General features: G+C 51.0%; 1 protein-coding gene across 1 annotated transcript in view; it reads left to right on the forward strand.

Annotated features, from left to right (window-relative positions):
• LOC140387021 (uncharacterized) overlaps positions 1 to 21,831 on the forward strand; it is a 53,083-nt gene that overhangs the window by 26,859 nt on the left and 4,393 nt on the right. Inside the window, exons 2-4 of the mRNA XM_072469999.1 lie at positions 11,274 to 11,391; positions 12,085 to 12,180; positions 20,215 to 20,305. Coding sequence (XP_072326100.1) covers positions 11,274 to 11,391; positions 12,085 to 12,180; positions 20,215 to 20,305 — 305 coding nt within the window. The remainder of the gene's footprint in view (positions 1 to 11,273; positions 11,392 to 12,084; positions 12,181 to 20,214; positions 20,306 to 21,831) is intronic.

A 21,831-nucleotide genomic window follows, 5' to 3' on the forward strand; every position in this document is an offset into this window, starting at 1 on the left:
GGGGGAGAACGACATATCATCATTGCCCATACCCCCTCCTACCCCCAGCCAGGTGGCATGGACTGCATGGGTCCGACTGTTCGAGGCTGGCACCTAGCCAGGTGGACCCCCCCCCCCCCCGCCGGCACCTCCATGCCCCCCTCCCCGGCACGCACCTCCACGCCCCCCTCCCCGGCACGCATCTCCACGCCCCCCTCCCCGGCACGCACCTCCACGCCCCCCTCCCCGGCACGCACCTCCACGCCCCCCTCCCCGGCACGCACCTCCACGCCCCCCTCCCCGGCACGCACCTCCACGCCCCCCTCCCCGGCACGCACCTCCATGCCCCCCCCACCGCCGCACACACACACACACAACCCTACACACACCTCTCCCCCACACATACAGACTGTGGCCACGCCATCGCCTCTCCAGCGGCCAACCCCCCAGGCCGTCACCCACCTCCACGCTGGTCGGCGTCAACCATGAGCACTGGTTGACGCCAATTAATAGGTGTTTTGATTTATGGCGACGTGACCCGTGATTACGTCGGCAGGACTTAGGCCCATCCGGACGGGAGAGTATCGGCAGTCCCGAAATCCATTGCCTTGCGCCCACCCGTGCCATTCTTCGAGGTGTGCGGCGCGATTGACGCCCCGCCGACTTTTCTCCCTTCGGGGAATTTGGCGGGCGCGGGATTCACGACGGCCCGCGGCGATTCTCCGACCCGGTGGGGGTCGGAGAATCTCACCCAGGATGTATAATCATCTGGAAAGGAATAATTTGATTAGAGATAGTCAACACGGTTTTGTGAAGGGTAGGTCGTGCCTCACAAACCTTATTGAGTTCTTTGAGAAGGTGACCAACAGGTAGACGAGGGTAGAGCAGTTTATGTGGTGTATATGGATTTCAGTAAAGCGTTTGATAAGGTTCCCCACGGTAGGCTGCTGAAGGAAATACGGAGGCTGGGGATTCAGGGTGATTTAGCGTTTGGATCAGAAATTGGCTAGCTGGAAGAAGACAAAGGGTGGTGGTTGATGGGAAATGTTCAGACTGGAGTCTAGTTACTAGTGGTGTACCACAAGGATCTGTTTTGGGGCCACTGCTGTCCGTCATTTTTATAAATGACCTGGAGGAGGGCGTAGAAGGATGGGTGAGTAAATTTGCAGATGACACTAAAGTCGGTGGAGTTGTGGACAGTGCGGAAGGTTGTTACAAGTTACAGAGGGACATAGATAAGCTGCAGCGCTGGGCTGAGAGGTGGCAAATGGAGTTTAATGCAGAAAAGTGTGAGGTGATTCATTTTGGAAGGAATAACAGGAAGACAGAGTACTGGGCTAATGGTAAGATTCTTGGCAGTGTGGATGAGCAGAGAGATCTCGGTGTCCATGTACATAGATCCCTGAAAGTTGCCACCCAGGTTGAGAGGGTTGTTAAGAAGGTGTACGGTGTGTTAGCTTTTATTGGTAGAGGGATTGAGTTTCGGAGCCATGAGGTCATGTTGCAGCTGTACAAAACTCTGGTGCGGCCACATTTGGAGTATTGCGTGCAATTCTGGTCGCCGCATTATAGGAAGGATGTGGGAGCATTGGAAAGGGTGCAGAGGAGATTTACTAGAATGTTGCCTGGTATGGAAGGAAGATCTTATGAGGAAAGGCTGAGGGACTTGAGGCTGTTTTCGTTAGAGAAAAGAAGGTTAAGAGGTGACTTAATTGAGACATACAAGATGATCAGAGGATTGGATAGGGGGGACAGTGAGAGCCTTTTTCCTCGGATGGAGATGGCTAGCACGAGGGGACATAGCTTTAAATTGAGGGGAGATAGATATAGGACAGATGTCAGAGGTAGGTTCTTTAATCAGAGAGTAGTAAGGTGGTGGAATGCCCTGCCTGCAACAGTAGTGGACTCGCCAACACTAAGGGCATTCAAATGGTCATTCGATAGACATATGGACGGTAAGGGAATAGTGTAGACGGGCTTTAGAGTGGTTTCACAGGTCGGCGCAACATCGAGGGCCGAAGGGCCTGTACTGCGCTGTAATGTTCTATGTTCTAACTACTACAGCTGTTCTCTCAGCACCTGATTCGACAAAGCAGTTGAAGTGGTTCATCAAGAATCCATGTGCCTCGCTTTAAAAATATTCAAACAGTCTGCCTCCAAGCCTTTTGAAGAAGAGTTCCAAAGGCTCACAACCTTCAGAGATTTCCCCCCCTAATCACTTGTCTTGAGTGACCCCTTATTTTTAAACAGTGACCCCTAGACCTAGATTCTCCCACAATCATAGAATTTACAGCGCAGAAGGAGGCCATTCGGCCCATCGGGTCTGCACCGGCTCTTGGAAAGAGCCCCCTACCCAAGGTCAACACCTCCACCCTATCCCCGTAATCCAGTAATCCCACCCAACACTAAGGGCAATTTTGGACACTAAGGGCAATTTATCATGGCCAATCCACCTAACCTGCACATCTTTGGGCTGTGGGAGGAAACCGGAGCACCCGGAGGAAACCCACGCACACACAGGGAGGATGTGCAGACTCCGCACAGACAGTGACCCAAGCCGGGAATCGAACCTAGGACCCTGGAGCTGTGAAGCAATTGTGCTAACCACCATGCTACTGTGCTGCCCGTAAGATGAAACATTCTCTCCACATCCACCGTTAAGTCACCTCAGGATCTTATAAATTTCAAATCAAATCGCCTCTTAATATTCAAAACTCAGCAGATACAAGTTTAGCCTGTCCAACCCCTCCTCATACGACAACCCACCCATTCCAGGTACTAAGTCCAGTAATCCTCCTCTGAACTGCTTCCAATGCGGGAGAACAATATTATACACAATACTCCAGATATGGTCCTAGCAATGCCCTGTATAATTGAGGTAAAACCTCCCTACTCTTGTAATCAATTCCACTTGCAATAAATAATAACATTCTATTACTTTGCTAGTTACTTATTGTACCTTTTGCTAACTTTTTGCGATTCATGAGCAAGGACCCCCACATCCATCTGTACACTGTTCCAAAACAAATTATGACAGACATAGGAACAGCTTTTCCCCACAGCTACAAGACTCCTCAACGATTCCCCCTCGGACTGATCTGTTCCCTGTAAGAACACTATTCACGACGCCCTATGCTGCTCTTGCTCATGTATTTGCTTTGTGTGGCCCCTTGTACGCACTGTAACCAATCACTGTTTGTCGATGTACCATTTGTCAATGTTCTCTGTTGATTATTCTCTTTGTCTACTATGTACGTACTGTGTACGTTCCCTCGGCAGCAGAAAAATACTTTTCACTGTACTTTGGTACATGTGACAATAAATCAAATTAAATCAGATGACCAAAAACGTGGTGAAAGAGGGAGATTTTAAGGACAGTCCTAAAGGAGGAGAGAGGTTAAGGGATTAAATTTAGGGAGTGAGAATTGGAGGGGTCCAGAAATCCCTGGTGATTGCACAGTTGGAAGAGGTTACTGAGATATGCAGGTGATTTATAATAATCTTTATAATAATCTTTATTGTCATGTGTAGGCTTACATTAACACTGCTGTGAAATTACTGTGAAAAGTCCCTAGTTGCCACATTCCGGCGGCTGTTCGTATACACAGTGGAAGAATTCAGAATGTCCAAATTTGAAAACAAGCATGAGAATTGAAAACGGCACTGGTGGCCTGAGAGACAGGGTAGGTCAGCAAGCACAGCAGTGAACAGGGGCAGGGTAGGTCAGCAAGCACAGCAGTGAACAGGGGCAGGGTAGGTCAGCAAGCACAGCAGTGAACAGGGGCAGGGTAGGTCAGCAAGCACAGCAGTGAACAGGGGCAGGGTAGGTCAGCAAGCACAGCAGTGAACAGAGACAGGGTAGGTCAGCAAGCACAGCAGTGAACAGGGGCAGGGTAGGTCAGCAAGCACAGCAGTGAACAGAGACAGGGTAGGTCAGCAAGCACAGCAGTGAACAGGGGCAGGGTAGGTCAGCAAGCACAGCAGTGAACAGAGACAGGGTAGGTCAGCAAGCACAGCAGTGAACAGGGGCAGGGTAGGTCAGCAAGCACAGCAGTGAACAGAGACAGGGTAGGTCAGCAAGCACAGCAGTGAACAGGGGCAGGGTAGGTCAGCAAGCACAGCAGTGAACAGAGACAGGGTAGGTCAGCAAGCACAGCAGTGAACAGGGGCAGGGTAGGTCAGCAAGAGCAGCAGTGAACAGAGACAGGGTAGGTCAGCAAGCACAGCAGTGAACAGGGGCAGGGTAGGTCAGCAAGCACAGCAGTGAACAGGGCCAGGGTAGGTCAGCAAGCACAGCTGTGAACAGGGCCAGGGTAGGTCAGCAAGCACAGCAGCGAACAAGGGCAGGCTAGGTCAGCAAGCACAGCAGTGAACAGAGACAGGGTAGGTCAGCAAGCACAGCAGTGATCAGAGACAGGGTAGGTCAGCAAGCACAGCAGTGAACAGGGGCAGGGTAGGTCAGCAAGCACAGCAGTGAACAGAGACAGGTAGGTCAGCAAGCACAGCAGTGAACAGGGGCAGGGTAGGTCAACAAGCGCAGCAGTGAACAGAGACAGGGTAGGTCAGCAAGCACAGCAGTGAACAGAGACAGGGTAGGTCAGCAAGCACAGCAGTGAACAGGGGCAGGGTAGGTCAGCAAGCACAGCAGTGAACAGAGACAGGGTAGGTCAGCAAGCACAGCAGTGAACAGGGGCAGGGTAGGTCAGCAAGCGCAGCAGTGAACAGAGACAGGGTAGGTCAGCAAGCACAGCAGTGAACAGGGGCAGGGTAGGTCAGCAAGCGCAGCAGTGAACAGAGACAGGGTAGGTCAGCAAGCACAGCAGTGAACAGAGACAGGGTAGGTCAGCAAGCACAGCAGTAAACAGGGGCAGGGTAGGTCAACAAGCGCAGCAGTAAACAGGGGCAGGGTAGGTCAGCAAGCACAGCAGTGAACAGGGGCAGGGTAGGTCAGCAAGCACAGCAGTGAACAGAGACAGGGTAGGTCAGCAAGCACAGCAGTGAACAGGGGCAGGGTAGGTCAGCAAGCACAGCAGTGAACAGGGGCAGGGTAGGTCAGCAAGCACAGCAGTGAACAGGGGCAGGGTAGGTCAGCACGCACAGCAGTGAACAGGGGCAGGGTAGGTCAGCAAGCACAGCAGTGAACAGAGACAGGGTAGGTCAGCAAGCACAGCAGTGAACAGGGGCAGGGTAGGTCAGCAAGTACAGCAGTGAACAGAGACAGGGTAGGTCAGCAAGCACAGCAGTGAACAGGGGCAGGGTAGGTCAGCAAGCACAGCAGTGAACAGAGACAGGGTAGGTCAGCAAGCACAGCAGTGAACAGGGGCAGGGTAGGTCAGCAAGCACAGCAGTGAACAGGGGCAGGGTAGGTCAGAAAGAGCAGCAGTGAACAGAGACAGGGTAGGTCAGCAAGCACAGCAGTGAACAGGGGCAGGGTAGGTCAGCAAGCACAGCAGTGAACAGAGACAGGGTAGGTCAGCAACCACAGCAGTGAACAGAGACAGGGTAGGTCAGCAAGCACAGCAGTGAACAGGGGCAGGGTAGGTCAGCAAGCACAGCAGTGAACAGGGGCAGGGTAGGTCAGCAAGCACAGCAGTGAACAGAGACAGGGTAGGTCAGCAAGCACAGCAGTGAACAGGGGCAGGGTAGGTCAGCAAGCACAGCAGTGAACAGGGCCAGGGTAGGTCAGCAAGCACAGCAGTGAACAAGGGCAGGGTAGGTCACCAAGCACAGCAGTGAACAGAGACAGGGTAGGTCAGCAAGCACAGCAGTGAACAGGGGCAGGGTAGGTCAGCAAGCACAGCAGTGAACAGAGACAGGGTAGGTCAGCAAGCACAGCAGTGAACAGGGGCAGGGTAGGTGAGCAAGCGCAGCAGTGAACAGAGACAGGGTAGGTCAGCAAGCACAGCAGTGAACAGGGGCAGGGTAGGTCAGCAAGCACAGCAGTGAACAGGGGCAGGGTAGGTCAGCAAGCACAGCAGTGAACAGGGGCAGGGTAGGTCAGCAAGCACAGCAGTGAACAGGGGCAGGGTAGGTCAGCAAGCACAGCAGTGAACAGGGGCAGGGTAGGTCAGCAAGCACAGCAGTGAACAGGGGCAGGGTAGGTCAGCAAGCACAGCAGTGAACAGGGGCAGGGTAGGTCAGCAAGCGCAGCAGTGAACAGGGGCAGGGTAGGTCAGCAAGCACAGCAGTGAACAGGGGCAGGGTAGGTCAGCAAGCACAGCAGTGAACAGGGGCAGGGTAGGTCAGCAAGCGCAGCAGTGAACAGGGGCAGGGTAGGTCAGCAAGCACAGCAGTGAACAGGGGCAGGGTAGGTCAGCAAGCACAGCAGTGAACAGGGGCAGGGTAGGTCAGCAAGCGCAGCAGTGAACTGGGGCAGGGTAGGTCAGCAAGCACAGCAGTGAACAGGGGCAGGGTAGGTCAGCAAGCACAGCAGTGAACAGGGGCAGGGTAGGTCAGCAAGCGCAGCAGTGAACAGGGGCAGGGTAGGTCAGCAAGCACAGCAGTGAACAGGGGCAGGGTAGGTCAGCAAGCACAGCAGTGAACAGGGGCAGGGTAGGTCAGCAAGCGCAGCAGTGAACAGGGGCAGGGTAGGTCAGCAAGCACAGCAGTGAACAGGGGCAGGGTAGGTCAGCAGGCACAGCAGTGAACAGGGGTTATGTGCAGCAGAGCTTGGGATCAGCTGAAATTCAGAGTGTGGAGTAAGAATAGAAAATGCTGGAAACGCCTACGGTCAGAGGCAGGATCTGGAAGGGAGAAACAGAGTTAACGCTTCAGATCGAACACCTTTCATTTAGAATGGGGAAAGTGGGACGCCAGCCAGGACAGTATTGTAATAATTGAGTCTGGAGGTGACAATAGGCGGCTTGGTGGCACAGTGGTTAGCACTCCTGCCTCGCTGCTCCAGGGCCCCGGGTTCAATTCTGACTTTGGGTGACTGTGGAGTTTGCACAGTCTCCCCGTGTCTGCGTGGGTTTCGTCCGGGTGCTCCAGCTTCCTCCCAAAGTCATCGAATCATAGAAAAATTATAGCACAGAAGGAGGCCATTCGGCCCATCTTGTCCCCAGCCTGAGGACCCCCAGGTGTCCTTTCTAATCCCACCTTCCTGCACCCAGTCCACAGCCCTGTAGCTTACAGCACTAAAGTTGCAGATCCAGGTACTTTTTAAAGAGTTTCGGGTCTCTGCCTCCACCACCAACTCGGGCAGCGAATTCCAGACTCTAACTACCCTCTAAGTAAAAATGTTTTTCCTCGTGTCCCCTTTACACCTTCTATTATCTTGAATCTATGTCCCCTGGTTCTAGAATTCTCCACCAAGGGAAACAATTTTAACCTGTCCACTCTATCTCTTCCCCTCATAATTTTGTTCACCTCAATTAAGTCACCTCTCAGCTTTCTTTGTTCCAAGGAAAATAATCCCAGCCTATCCAATCTCTCCTCGTAGCGACACTTTTCCAGCCCTGGCAAATTTCTTGTATACCTCCTCTGCAATAATGTCCTTCCTGTAACGTGACCAGAACGGCACACAGTACTCCAGTTGTGGCCTCACCAGCATCCTATACAATTCTAACATTATATACTTACTTTATATTCTATACCTCTGCCAATGAAGGAGAGAATTCCATAGGCTTTCTTAGCAACCTTCAATCCAAAGAGGTGTAGGTTAGTTGGATTGGCCATGATCAATTGCCCCTTAGTGCGCAAGTTAGATGGGGTTATATGGATACGTTGGCCTAGGTAGGGTGCTCTTTCAGAAGGTCAGTGCAGACTCGATGGGCCAAATGGCCTCCTCTGCACTGTTGGGGTTCTATGATTCTTCTAAGGCAGTCCCTCAGAGTCGAGGAGGACTTGCTTCCAGACTAAACAGAAATTCTCGGGTGACAGAGGAGTGCAACGCACGACCTACAGTCTCTGTCTTAGGTGGGACAAAGGGTGGTCAGAGGAACGTGCCCAGGTTGCCACAACCTCCTTTGGTTGTCGACGAACGGCTTCAGCTTGCTCTTGGGAATGAGATTTGAGGTGTTCCAACTCTTTTCTGGATGTTCTCCCTCCACTTTGAGTGGTCTCGGGCCAGGGATTCCCAGGTGTCAGTGGGCACTTCCTGAAGGAGGCTTTGAAGGTGCCCTTGCAGTGTTTCCTCTGCCCTCCCGAGGTTCACTGGCTGTTTTTCGGATCCTGGATGAGAACCCAACTATTTGCAATTTGCAAAACTGTGAGGAAAGGTGACAAGAGTGATAACACTGACCAATAGGTATCTCTTTTATGTTAAAACAAACTTTAATTTAAACACAGAATCAATCACATTAACAACTAATTAATAGCTCTACAGTTAACGGTTAAAACAGCTCTTAACTACAAGGAAAAACTTAAACTTGCTCCCTGCACCTGCAACTATCTATATTCCAATTCAGCCAATTAAGCAAACCAATATAGTGCAAAGACATAAATAAAGTATACTTGCTTTTCGCTGTGCACAGACCTTGGAGACACCCTTTCAGGAGCGAACTCAAGACACTTCTGTTCAACTTAAAATCCAATGACAAACTGAAACTACAGACAGACCTGGCTCTTCTGCTTAAATACACTGGACTGGATTTTCTGCTTTTGGGACTATATCCCCACGCCGTCATAAAAACTGTGGACTTTCACGCCAGAAAAACTGGACCCGCACTTCCTGATCCGGGGCCGCGAATGCACATGGTGGCGGCCTCCAGTGACCACGCCATGCTCCATGGTGGGCTCAGGCCGCGGAGTTGGACATTAAAAATAGACACCCCCGATCGGCCGCGCGCCCGACTGACCTCCCAAACATTGCCCACCCGCGTGTAAGGCCCCCCTGCGCTCTGATCGGCCTGCCCCCGACCAGGGTATCCGCGGACTGAGTACGCAGCTGCCATGCTAGTTTCCCGACCGCCAGGACCATGGGTGGTCCACGCCATTGGGGCTTCGGCCGGTCAGAGAATGGCGGGGTGGGTCTCCAGTAATGGCCGCAGAGTACGCCACTTTTCGGGGCCCGCAGAATCAGGGAACCGGCGCCTGTCCCGATTCCGTGTGGGGAAATGGATTCTCTGCCCTGGCACCAGCCACGATTTGGGCGTCGGGGTGCGGAGAATCCAGCCCATTTCTCTACCCTAAGCATGAGCCATTCTTGTCTCCTTCCACAAGATGTCCCATGACCTGGTTCGCCAGGGCCAAAACACAATTCGCATAAATTACCTACGCCCCAGACATCCTCCAAAACAATATCCCACTATCTGTAAACAAGTGGTGAAAATCAGTGATAACCTCACTTTTATAACCCTTTAATCGCAGTTTTAGCAGCCAAACTGGCTTTATGCATTCTAACATTTTTGAAAATAAATTTAAAATGCCCAAATTCTTTTTTCCAATCAAGGGCCAATTAAGCATGGTCAATCCACCTACCCTGCACATCTTTGGGTTGTGGGGGTGAGACCCACGCAGACAAGGGGAGAATGTGCAAACTCCATACAGACAGCGACCTGGGCCAGGATCGAACCTGGGTCCTGGACGCCGTGAGGCAGCAGTGCTAGCCACTGCACCATCGTGCCGCCCACCCCTGCTTTCTAACATAACAAATATAAAATATGTAATTTCTATCATTCAACACACGTAATCGAAGCTCTGAGTAGAGCACCTGTTTCAGGTGTCTTGTGTCAGGCATGCAGACAATGTGGCCCGTCCAGCGGGGCTGATCGAGCATGGCCAATGCTTCGATGCTGGGGATGTTGGTCTGAGTGAGAACACTGACAGTGGGCCTATCCTGCCAATGGATTTGTCGGATCTTGTGGAGGCAGCATTGGCAGTACCTCGCCTGGTTTTTGAGGTGTCTGCCGTATATAATCCACATCTCTGAGCCGTACAGGAGGGCGGATATCACTACTGCTCTGTACATCATGAGCTTGGTGCCGAGTCGGAGTCTGGTTCAAAATTCACAAAAGGATGTATGGGATTTTCATCAGCAGATGGTTAAATGTAGAAAGTTAGGAGCTTCCGGTGGCGGCTATGAAGGAGTAAGTCGCACATTTGGTGGCTCCTGCTCGGGTCAGACTTTTGGACCTTTTTCCCCGATTTTCTACCGGACTTGAACTGTAAAACTGAAGACAGAGGCAATTGTGTACTGAATTCCCACATCGGTGCATGGAGCGAAGGACTAGAAGTGCTCGTAAAGGCAGAAACAGAAAGACAGAGAAGGCTTGGGCTGAAGCTGCAGCGGGAGACGGCATGGCTGGAGCTTGGATTGGACGCCCACGGTCAGGTGATCCAGAAGGTGGAGAAGGCACTGGCTGAGCAGGAGGAACATCAAACTGCGGTGGAGTTGGAGGTGGGGATGCTGAGAGACCAGCAGAAGAAGCTCCTGGAGAAGGTGGAGGACCTAGAGAATAGGTCCCGGTAGCAGAACTTGAGAATCGTTGGGCTCCCGGAGGGGTCTGAAGGAGCGGACGCTGGGGCATACATCGCAGATATGTTTGAGAAGCTGCTGGGGGGTGGGGCATTCTCCCGACCCTTGGAGGTGGACAGGGCTCACAGAGCACTCACGAGGAAGCCGTGAACTGGAGACCCCCCCCCCCCCCCCAAGGGCAATAGTGGTGAGATTCCACAGGTACTTGAATAAGGAGCGCATTCTACAGTGGGCCAAGCAGACACGGAGGTGTAAGTGGGACAATAGTATCCTGCGGGTCTACCAAGACCTGAGTGTGGAGGTGGCCAGGAGAAGAGCAGGCTTCAACCAGATTAGGTTGATCCTTTTTAAGAAAAAAGTGAAGTTCGGACTGTTGTACCCGGCCCGTCTCTGGGTCGCGTACGAAGAACAGCACTTTTATTTTGAGTCGCCTGAGGATGCGCTGGACTTCGTGAAAAGGAAAGGACTGGTGCTGGACTGAGAACTTTTGAACTTTGCTGCAACGTTCATGGGTTTTTTTCTTCTTTTGTTTCTGTCCTTTTAAAAAATGTTTCTCGTTTTGTGGAAGCTGTTTGTAATGCCTTCTGTATTGATTTGGGACCAGTGGCAGAGCTGAGTGAGCTAAGGTTTTCATTTGCACTGTTGGGGGATGGAGGTGTGCTTGTTTAGATTTTGGTGTTTTTCTGTCGGGCAATTGTGTGGGGATTGTTTGATGTTGGAGTATGTTTGTAAATGTTGATAGTTAGAATACAGTAGCTCCCAGTCCTAACTGCAATCTCCTGACTCCACACTGACAAGGAAGCAGCCCAAGAAAAGGCAGGGGAGGCACTTTCAAAGGTGTTCAAAATACTTTAATGAATCTTCTCTTCCCTTAAAGCCAGGCGAAAGTAACTCAGAAATCAGGAAAAGGTAAAATGAAGAGAGTGAAGAGCAAATTTAAATCCAAACCAGATCTGAAGCCACCCAGTCACAGCCTGCTCCTGTATGACCCGCAGGTACGGTTTTAACTTTATCAAGGAAGTGATGGTCTATATTACTGGATTTTCACAGTAACTTCATTGCAGTGTTCATGTAAACCTACTTGTGACAATAATAAAGATTTTTAGTATTATTATTATTGAAAAACCAATCCAGTTTGACCGTTTTTTAACTTACTCACTGCAGATGTTGACCTCAGGTTTGGGTACGATCCCTGGGGAGGTCATCATTTTCCATGGACAGTCTCGGCTGGGACATTGACCCATCTAGTCTTGTGAGTTACGAATGGCCACTTGGGACAAGGTGCTGGATGGTAGCCAGCATCAATGGAATCAAAGACCCCCAGGGAGGTTAGGAAATCCCAAGAGACATCCATTAGTTGTTCAGCTGCAGATCTTCTTTCTCCATCAGTGACTGCCCATCATGAAATGGAGTATCTTATTCTTACAATGTGCTGGGTTAGAGTTTGCTCAGTGAAATGTCTGCACAATGGTGTCTTTAGCGGAGTTTGATGGCTTATTGAGGGTCTTCTGAGCTTGCAGGGTAGTTTGGTGCTGAAAGATATCGCAGTTATAGGTTGATGGATGGCAGATATTATGGGGAGATGTTCTTGGATAGCAGATATTGAGAGAAGCTATTCCAGAGTTAGATGCTGTTGGATGTTTGAAGAGAGGATCACGTTCATATTGCTGTATTGTTTCCTTTCTAAGGTCGCGCTGCAGGAGTTGAAGTCACGACATCCACCAGTAAAAAAGGAGGTTGGGCTAACCAACATCACCATGCAGATTGCGAGGTACCAGGCCTCGGTAAGTAACCAGTTACGAGATTGTCCGCGTGTCAGCTTTTAGCTAAATTAAGATGGCACTCCCCGTCCCATCATGTCTCAGGTTGGTAAATTATTGATCAGGCCAGCTTACGGTCAGTGGGAGCAAGGTGAAATAATATCCATCCCAATCTGTGCTGTGAGCTCAATTCTAACAGAAATGTTTAGATTGGAGCATCAGCCCGCTTCACCACTCTCTTCCAATATCCAGGAATCCCTGGTTGGATAGTGTAGACATGGGAATGTTGAGTGAGGCGGATCAGGCTCAGTGTGAACTCCCTTGTGCTTGAATATCCGATTATCCTTGAATCAGAGATAGTCATGGCACCTGCATGAGGGACAACGATGAGCAAGCACTGAACTGGCTGAAACACTTTTCTCAAGAAAAGTGAGCGGTGATCTGATTGAAATTATAAAAAAGGGTTTGAGTGGGTCAACATAAAAATGATGTTGTCACTTTTATGGGGGAGACCAGAACTAGGGATCATAAATATGCGACAGACACTAATAAACCCCAAAGGGAACTCAGGAGAAACAGATTTACCCAGAGAAGGGTGAAAATGTGGAACACACTCCCACAGGGAGTGGTTGAGTGAATATTATAGAACTGTTTAAGGGAATCTGGATAAACACATAGAAACAAACAAAATAGGAGCAAAGGAGGCCATTCAGCCCTTCATGCCTGCTTCGCCATTCATTTAAAAAATAAGTTTAGAATATCCAATTATTTTCTTTTTCCAATTAAGGGGCAATTTAGCGTGGCCAATCCACCTACCCTGCACATCTTTGGGTTGTGGGGGTGAAACCCACGCAGACACAGGGAGAATGTGCAAACTCCACACGGACAGTGACCCAGAGCCGGGATCGAACCCGGGTCCTTGGTGCTGCGAGGCAGCAGTGCTAACCACTGCGCCACCGTGCCGTCCCTGCTCCGCCATTCATTATGATCACCCAACTCAATAGTCCAATCCTGCTTTCTCCCCATATCCTTTGATCCCCTAAGTGCTATATCTAACTGCTTCTTGAAAATATACAGGACACGATTTAATTAAATGGGAACAAAGTCCCATAGCGAGCGCATGTAGCTGCGTGTTTCCTGACGCTCACAGCACCAAGAAACAACCCGCTATTTAATGTGCCCGGGTAGATCGGGGGCCTCAATGGGGAAGGTGCGGCCAAGGCCGCGCATAGCCCCGTTTTCTCTCTGAGGAGCACCACTCACCAGAACTCTGTGTCGCTGAGATCTCTGGAGGCCCAACCCAAACCCCGATGCCCCTCCCCCTCCAACTCGCTATGAGGGTCCCCCCCGGCACCTCCCAATACTTGCGCAGGGCACCTCCTGCCCGATATGGAAAATGTCAGTGTGGCACCTTGGCAGTGCCAACCCAATACCCTGACAGTGCCCGTGCCAGCTAGCAGTGCCAGGCTGGCACCCAGGTTGCACTGCCAGGGTGCCAAGCAGTGCCAGAGTATCATCCTGCCCAGAGGGCAAGCACCTGGGGGCCTCCGATCCCCTGGGAGTCCCCCACGAGTGCTGTTCCATCTGGTCCCCGTTTGCGAAAACCACTTCCTGAAGTACTCTGGGATGTATCAGCCTTCAGTCCCATTAATTTCCCCAACACTATTTCTCTACTAATACTGATTTCCTACAGCTCCTCCCTCTCTCTAAATCCTGCGTTCCCCAACATTTCTGGTATCTGATTTGCGTCCTCATTTGTGAAGACCCAACCAAAGTATGTATTTAGTTGTTCAGTCATTTCTTTGTCCCCTTATAAACCCCCTTGTTTCTGATTGCAAGGGACCTACATTTGCCGCCAGCAATCTTTTTCTCTTCACGTACCTATAGAAACTGTAGTCAGTTTTTATGTTCCCTGCAATCTTACTCTCGTACTCAATTTACCCTTTCTTAATCAATCCCTTGGTCCATTATTGCTGAATTCTGAACTGCTCCCGATCCTCAGACCTGTTGTTTTTCTTGGCCAATTTGTATGTTCCTTCCTTGGATCGAATACTATCCCTAATTTCCCTTGTAAGCAATGGATTGGCCACCTTTCCCGTTTTACTTTTCCGCCAGACAGGAATAAACAATTGTTGCAGTTCCCCCATGCGCTCCTTGCATGTTTGCCATTGCCTAGCCACTGTCATCCCTTTAAGTAATGTTCTCCAATCCATCATATCCAACGCCTCATATCATTGTAGTTTCCTTTATTAAGATTCAGGATCCTAGTCTCAGAATCACTACTTCACTCTCCATTTTTAAAAAAAAAGTATTTTTATTTCACAAACTTTCAACATTTTTACCATTTACAACAAACCCACAGGCGGCACGGTAGCACAGTGGTTAGCACTGCTGCTTCACAGCGCCAGGGTCCCAGGTTTGATTCCCGGCTTGGGTGACTGTCTGTGCGGAGTCTGCACGTTCTCCCCGTGTCTGCGTGGGTTTCCTCCGGGTGTTCTGTTTTCCTCCCACAAGACGTGCTGTTAGGTGAATTGGACATTCTGAATTCTCCCTGTCTACCCGAACAGGCGCCGGAATGTGGCGACTCGGTGATTGTCACAGTAACTTCATTGCAGTGTTAATGTGATAATAAATAAATAGTAACAACAAACATTATTATTAGATCCCCCAATCCATTAGGCCCCCACCCCCCATCACTCAGCAGTCAACGGCAACCAACTCCCCAAAATGCAAAATAAACAAACCCCAACTATTGGAGAATCCACCACTCTCCTCCTCCCCCCCCCCCCCCCCTCCCCCAAACCCCCTCAGGAGCACATTTCACTTTTTCTAAGGCCAAAAACTCCAGCTAAGCTGACCTCCACCCCAACAACACCCGCCTGCGAGCAGACAGCGAGGCGAAGGCTAAAACATCTGCCTGCAGTTCCAGCCGGTCCAACATTCCGAACATGGCTTCCAGGGGACCGGGCTCCACCTCCACCTGTAGAACCCTCGAAATGATGCTGAACAGCGTCCTCCAAAACTTTTCCAGCTTTGGGCAGGCCCAAAACATATGCACATCGTTCGTAGGGCCCCTCCCACATTGCTCACAGACCTCCTCCACCCCCTTGAACAGCCGGTTTGTCCTAGATTTTGTACAGTGTGCCCTGTACATTACCTTCAGCTGCATCAGCCCCAACCTCGCACACAAGGTTGAGACGTTTACTTCACAGCACCTCACACCACAACCCCTCCTCCAGCGCTGCTCCATTCTTCCTTCCAATCCGCCTAAACCCCCTCCATGGACACCCCCCAAAATCCACCCATAGATCACCGAGATGACCAGAAGATCATAAGACATAGGAACAGAATTAGGCCACTCGGCCCATCGAGTCTGCTCCGCCATTCAATCATGGCTGATACTTTCTCATCCCCATTCTCCTGCCTTCTCCCTGTAACCCCTGATCCCCTTATTAATCAAGACCCTCCCTCTCCAACCCCCCCCCCGCACCCCCATTGACAGCACCGCCTCCAGAAATGACCTTCCTCGCAAAGTCCTGCACCTGCATATACCTTAAAACGTTCACCCCGCTCCAGCCCAAACTTCTCGCTCAGCTCCTCCAAATCCATGAATTGCCCTCCCAGAAACAAATACTTCACCCCCCTCTCGTCCCTCCCCTGGATCCTTCCATCCATCATCCCCGGCTCGAACCCATCATTCACCCTAATCAGCGTCACCCTCAACCCATCTCCTAACCTAAAATGCTGCCTAAACTACCTCCATATCTTCAATGTGGCCACCACCAGACTCACCAAATATTTCCCTGGAGCCATTGGGAGCGTTGCCTTTGCCAGCACCCGCAATACCGGCCGCTTGCAACAGCCCGCCTCCACCCTCACCCACCTTTCCCTATTCTATCCCTGAATCTTCTCTGCATTTGCCGCCCAATAGTATTATCATATTTGGGAGGGTTAGCCCCGCACCCCACCTCACCAGCAGTCCCCTCTGCAATATCACCTTCCTAATCCTAGCCATCTTCCCCGCCCTAACAAATGAGGCACTCATCCTGTCCACCCCACTAAAAAAAGTCCTTGGTCAAGAAGACCAGCCAGCACTGAAACAGAAACAAGAATCGCAGCAAAATATTCATCTTTACTGCCTGTACCCTGCCCACCAACGACAAAGGGAGATTATCCCACCTCAACAAGTCAGACTTCACCCTCCCTACCAAGCTAGTGAAATTAAACTTCCGGAGTCCTGCCCAGTCCCGTACCACCTGCACCCCCAAATACCTAAATTGAGATGCTGTAAGACAGAATGCCCCCTCCCCCCGCTCCCGCAGAGAAGAACATAAAATACTCACTTTTCCCTAAATTCAATTTGTACCCTGGAAACGCCCCAAATCTCTGAAACAACCCCATTATGCTCCCCACCGAAGATCTCGCTCTGAAATATACAAGTCATCAGCATATAAGGACACTCTGGGCGCTATTCTCCCCCCCCCACGCCGGGTGGGAGAATTGCCAGGGCGCCGCGCGAATCGCGCCACGCACGCGATTCTCCCAACCCCGGAGACCAGCGGCGCGCGATTCGCCCCGGGCCGCTCGGAGAACGGCAGCTACGACACGAAAGGTTCCCGCCGGTGCCGTCCTCCCCTGGTCGCTGCCGGCAGGAACTCTGCGGGAACGCGGGGGGGGGCTCCTTCACCAGGGTGTCCTCCGATGGGGTCTGGCCCGCGATTGTGGCCCACCAATCGGCGGGCCGGCCTCTCCCCCCGGACCTACCTCCTTCCGCGCGCGGCCCCAGAACACCGTGTTGGTGCGGGGCCGGCATGCGTAAGACGTTCCCCGCGCATGCGCAGGATGACGTGGCCCATGTGCGGGTTGGCGCGGCGCCCATTTGGCGCCGTGTAAGGATGCTGGAGAGGCATGAACCCCTCCAGCGCCATGCTGGCCCCCAGGTCGTGTCCGGGCCCTGTTTGCGCCATTGTGAAACTCGACGGCGTTCACGACGGTGCGAACACTTGGCCTCAATATCGGAGAATCGCCCCCTCTATGTTCCACCTTTCCCCCTCACTATCCCGTTCCACAACCCTGAGCTCCTCAGCGCAACGGCCAAGGGCTCTATAACCAATGCAAACAGAAGCGGGGACATGGGGGATCCTGCCTCGTACCCCGGTGTAATGCAAAGTACCCTGAATTCATATTATTTGTGCACACGCACGCCATTGGCTCCTTGCACAACAGCTGCCCACGATGCAAATTTCAACCCTATCTCAATCCTCACATCCGAGGACAACTGTCTTCCCTTTACAAACCCCGTCGGGTGCTCCCCAATCACCTTCGGAAGGCACTCCTCCAACCACATTCATCAGAGATATGGGCCTGTATGACCCACACTCCACCGGATCCTTGTCCTTCTTAAGCAACAACGAGATCGATGCCTGTCCCATTTTTTGCAGCAAGACCCCCTGTCCATCACGTCCTCAAACATTCCCACCATCAACAGCGCCAGCTTATCCTTAAATCTTTTACAAAACTCAACAGGAAACCCATCTGGCCCCGCCACCTTCACTGCCTGCATCCTCCCAATTAATACCTTCACTTCCTCCACTCCCATGGCTCCTCCAGCCCTGCCTTCTCCACCTCACATAACCTCGGGCACTCTAACCCGCCCAGAAACTCCCTCATCTCCCACTCCTCCTCTGGTGGCTTTGACTTGTACAAGTCCCTATAAAACTCCTCCAACTTCTTATTAATTGGTTCCAGAGCCACCACCAACTCCCCTGTCTTGTCCTGCACCCAAACCATCTCCCTTGCTGCGACCTCCCTGCGAAGCTGACCTGCTAGCATATGCCCTGCCTTCTCCCCATACTCGCAAACTGGCCCCCTCGCCTTTCTCAACTGGTGCACCACATTCCCCTTGGACAATAGGTCAAACCTTGCCTGCAACTTATTCCTCTTTGCCAGGAGCCCCAGATCCCCCGGATACCTCCCATCCACCTCCAAAATATCCTCTAGCAATCGTTGCCGTTCCTCCCTCTCCTCCCTATCTATCTTGGCCTTCAGAGTCTCCCAAACCACCACCCGTGCAACTGAACCCCACATACTCCTCAATCACCTTCCCTATCTTCTCACAGAAGCTCTAATTGGCAACAACCCCATTTCCATCCTCCACCCCGACCTCTGGGTTGCCCCGTTTTCCAATACCATGTCCATCCAATGCGGAGCGTGATCGAGATCACAATTGACGAATACTCCACCCTCGTAAGTCATCAGCGCCTTTCTCACCACAAAAAGTCAATCCTTGAAAAGACCTTGAGCATTGGGGAGAAAAACGAATACTCCCGGTCCCTCGGGTGTAAAAATCTCCATGCGCCCACCCCACCCCATCTCCCTCATGGGCCCTGCCAACACATAACGTTTGAAGTCTGACTTCTCAACTTTCTTCCTAACTCCCTACATACTGCTTTTAGGACCTCATTCTTTTTTTTTTAACCTATGTCGTTGGTAACGATGTGCACCACGACCACTGGCTGTTCACCCTCTCCCTCCAGAATATCCTGCAACCGCTCCAAGACATCCATGATCCCAGAGAGGCAACATACCATCCTGGGGGTCTCGCTTGCGGCAACAGAAACGCCTATCTAGTTCCCTTACAATCCCCTATAAGTATTGCATTCTCACACTTTTTACTCCTTCCCTTTGCAGCAGAACCAAACGTGGTGCAAGAAATTTGGCTGTTGCTGTTTTCCCCTGAGGGGTCATTCCCCTCAACAGTATCCAAAATGGCATCACTGTTTTGCAGGGGAATGGCCACTGGAGATTCCTGCACTGCCTGCCTAGCTCTTTCTCTGCCTGCTGGTCACCCATTCCCTTCCTGCCTGTGGCGTTTGAGCCTGCGGTGTGACCACCTTTCTATACGTGCTATCCATGACACAGTGTCCCCAGCCACTGCTCCAGCTCCCAAACCTGGGCTTCCAGGAGCTGTAGCTGGAGACACTTCCTGCGCACACGCTGGTCGCAGGCACTGGAAATGTTTCCGGCTTCGCACATGGGGGAGAAAGAGATAGGTTAGATAAAAGTGGGTGGAGGCTCCTGTGGAGCATGCACACTGGCATGGAACAGATGGGCCGAGTGGTCTGTTTCTGTGATATAAATCCAATTACAGCAAGTACTCACTTACGTTCTTGATAATCAAGGACTTTAAGTGAAACGTTGGGCCCATAAAACTGTAGTTACATTCTGAAAAAATGAATGAAATGAAAATCGCTTATTGTCACAAGTAGGCTTCAATTAAGTTACTGTGAAAAGCCCCTAGTCGCCACATTCCGGCATGTTCGGGGAGGCTGGTACGGGATTCTGTAGGACTTTACCTTCTGTCGGACCTTTTAATATTTTTAGAAAACATTATACCCTTCTAGTTGAAATATTTTACATTGCTAAATTCCTACATTGCTAAATGAAATAACTTGTGAAATATAAAGGAGAGAAATGTAACTTTCTACTTACAGTATCACCTGCTGGCACGGATCCTGCATCCCAAAGCTCCCACCCCCTGAACCTCCTGCTCGATTCAGATTCTCCCCCAACTCAATGCTCCGAATTGTAACCTCTCCCATATCCCTCTGTCACTGAGTTCTGACTACTTTACACAGCACCCCCCCCCCTTCCCACTCCTGGGCCTGCATTCCTGTTCACAAGCCAGATCCTACCCAAAGTCGGATCTCCGTGTGGGTTGTGCTGGTGCAGAATTGGTGTGCTGAAGCTGCGACAATCCACGTTCTTTAAAAATGCTCGAACCTCAGAAGGAGCCACTCCAAAACAGCACCAATCGAGTCATGCAGGAAACGACGATGAAAGGAATCTCACGACGCTCAATCAGATTAAAGGCCCATGAACTTGCCAACAATAAAACAAAACAATATTAAACGGGCAATGTTAAACGAGGGCTTGCTGTAATGTAAAACTAAGCTGGGTCTAAAGAGGTTGCCGTAAAGGTTTCTGATGCAGTGGGCTATCTTTTAGAAACTCCAGAGTGTTTGGACACCGCTCATTGTGCTGTTTAATCATTCGCAGAGGAAGAAATACAATCTTATCCAGTCCCGCCTCGCACTCTCCAAGCAGATCAGCAGGTTCAAGTTACCAGTGGACATGAGATTATTAGAAGGTACGTATCCACTCAACCCAGAGTCATGGATAAGAAACTCAACATCAGGAGTTTCGAAGCATCTGCAACTGCTTGGGTGTCTTAGTCACGGCTTTGTGCCCTCTCAACAAAACTGTCACTATCTTGTCGACTTTGAGCAATGGCAGCACGATCATCTTTCCAGGTTGTTGGCTCAGGACTCATTGCAGGCCTCGAGAGTATGATTGAAGATAACAAATCATTCCAGCACTCAAGAGTGCGCTGCATAAAAATGACTGATCGCTCTGGTGGTTATGCGGATATTACTCATTCACAGCAAGTGAGGGGGAGGGGGGGCTTTCTTCAATGTTTCAAGGTGTAGAGAGAGCTTTACGGTATATGTAACCCCGTGCTGTACCTGTCCTGGGAGTGTTTGATGGGGACAGTGTAGAGGGAGCTTTACTCTGTATCTAACCCCCTGTTGTACCTATCCTGGGTGTGTTTGATGGGGACAGTGTAGAGGGAGCTTTACTCTGTATCTAACCCCGTGCTGTACCTGTCCTGGGAGTGTTTGATGGGGACAGTGTAGAGGGAGCTTTACTCTGTATCTAACCCCATGCTGTACCTGTCCTGGGTGTGTTTGATGGGGACAGTGTAGAGGGAGCTTTACTCTGTATCTAACCCCGTGCTGTACCTGTCCTGGGAGTGTTTGATGGGGACAGTGTAGAGGGAGCTTTTCTCTGTATCTAACCCCGTGCTGTACCTGTCCTGGGAGTGTTTGATGGGGACAGTGTAGAGGGAGCTTTACTCTGTATCTAACCCCATGCCGTGCCTGACCTGCGAGTGTTTGATGAGGACAGTGTAGAGGGAGCTTTACTCTGTATCTTATCCCATGCTGTACCTGTCCCTGTCCTGGGAGTGTTTGATAGGGGCAGTGTAGAGGGAGCTTTACTCTATCTTACCCTATGCTGTACCTGTCCTGGGAGTGTTTGATGGGGACCGTGTAGAACAAACAAACAAAGAACAAAGAAATGTACAGCACAGGAACAGGCCCTTCGGCCCTCCAAGCCCGTGCCGGCCATACTGCCCGACTAAACTACAATCTTCTACACTTCCTGGGTCCGTATCCTTCTATTCCCATCCTATTCATATATTTGTCAAGATGCCCCTTAAATGTCCCTATCGTCCCTGCTTCCACCACCTCCTCCGGTAGCGAGTTCCAGGTACCCACTACCCTCTGCGTAAAAACTTGCCTCGTACATCTACTCTAAACCTTGCCCCTCTCACCTTAAACCTATGCCCCCTAGTAATTGACCCCTCTACCCTGGGGAAAAGCCTCTGACTATCCACTGTCTATGCCCCTCATAATTTTGTATACCTCTATCAGGTCGCCCCTCAACCTCCTTCGTTCCAGTGAGAACAAACCGAGTTTATTCAATCGCTCCTCATAGCTTATGCCCTCCATACCAGGCAACATTCTGGTAAATCTCTTCTGCACCCTCTCTAAAGCCTCCACATCCTTCTGGTAGTGTGGCGACCAGAATTGAACACTATACTCCAAGTGTGGC

This window comes from Scyliorhinus torazame, chromosome 12 (genome assembly GCF_047496885.1).
Source record: "Scyliorhinus torazame isolate Kashiwa2021f chromosome 12, sScyTor2.1, whole genome shotgun sequence".
Lineage (NCBI taxonomy): Eukaryota > Metazoa > Chordata > Chondrichthyes > Carcharhiniformes > Scyliorhinidae > Scyliorhinus > Scyliorhinus torazame.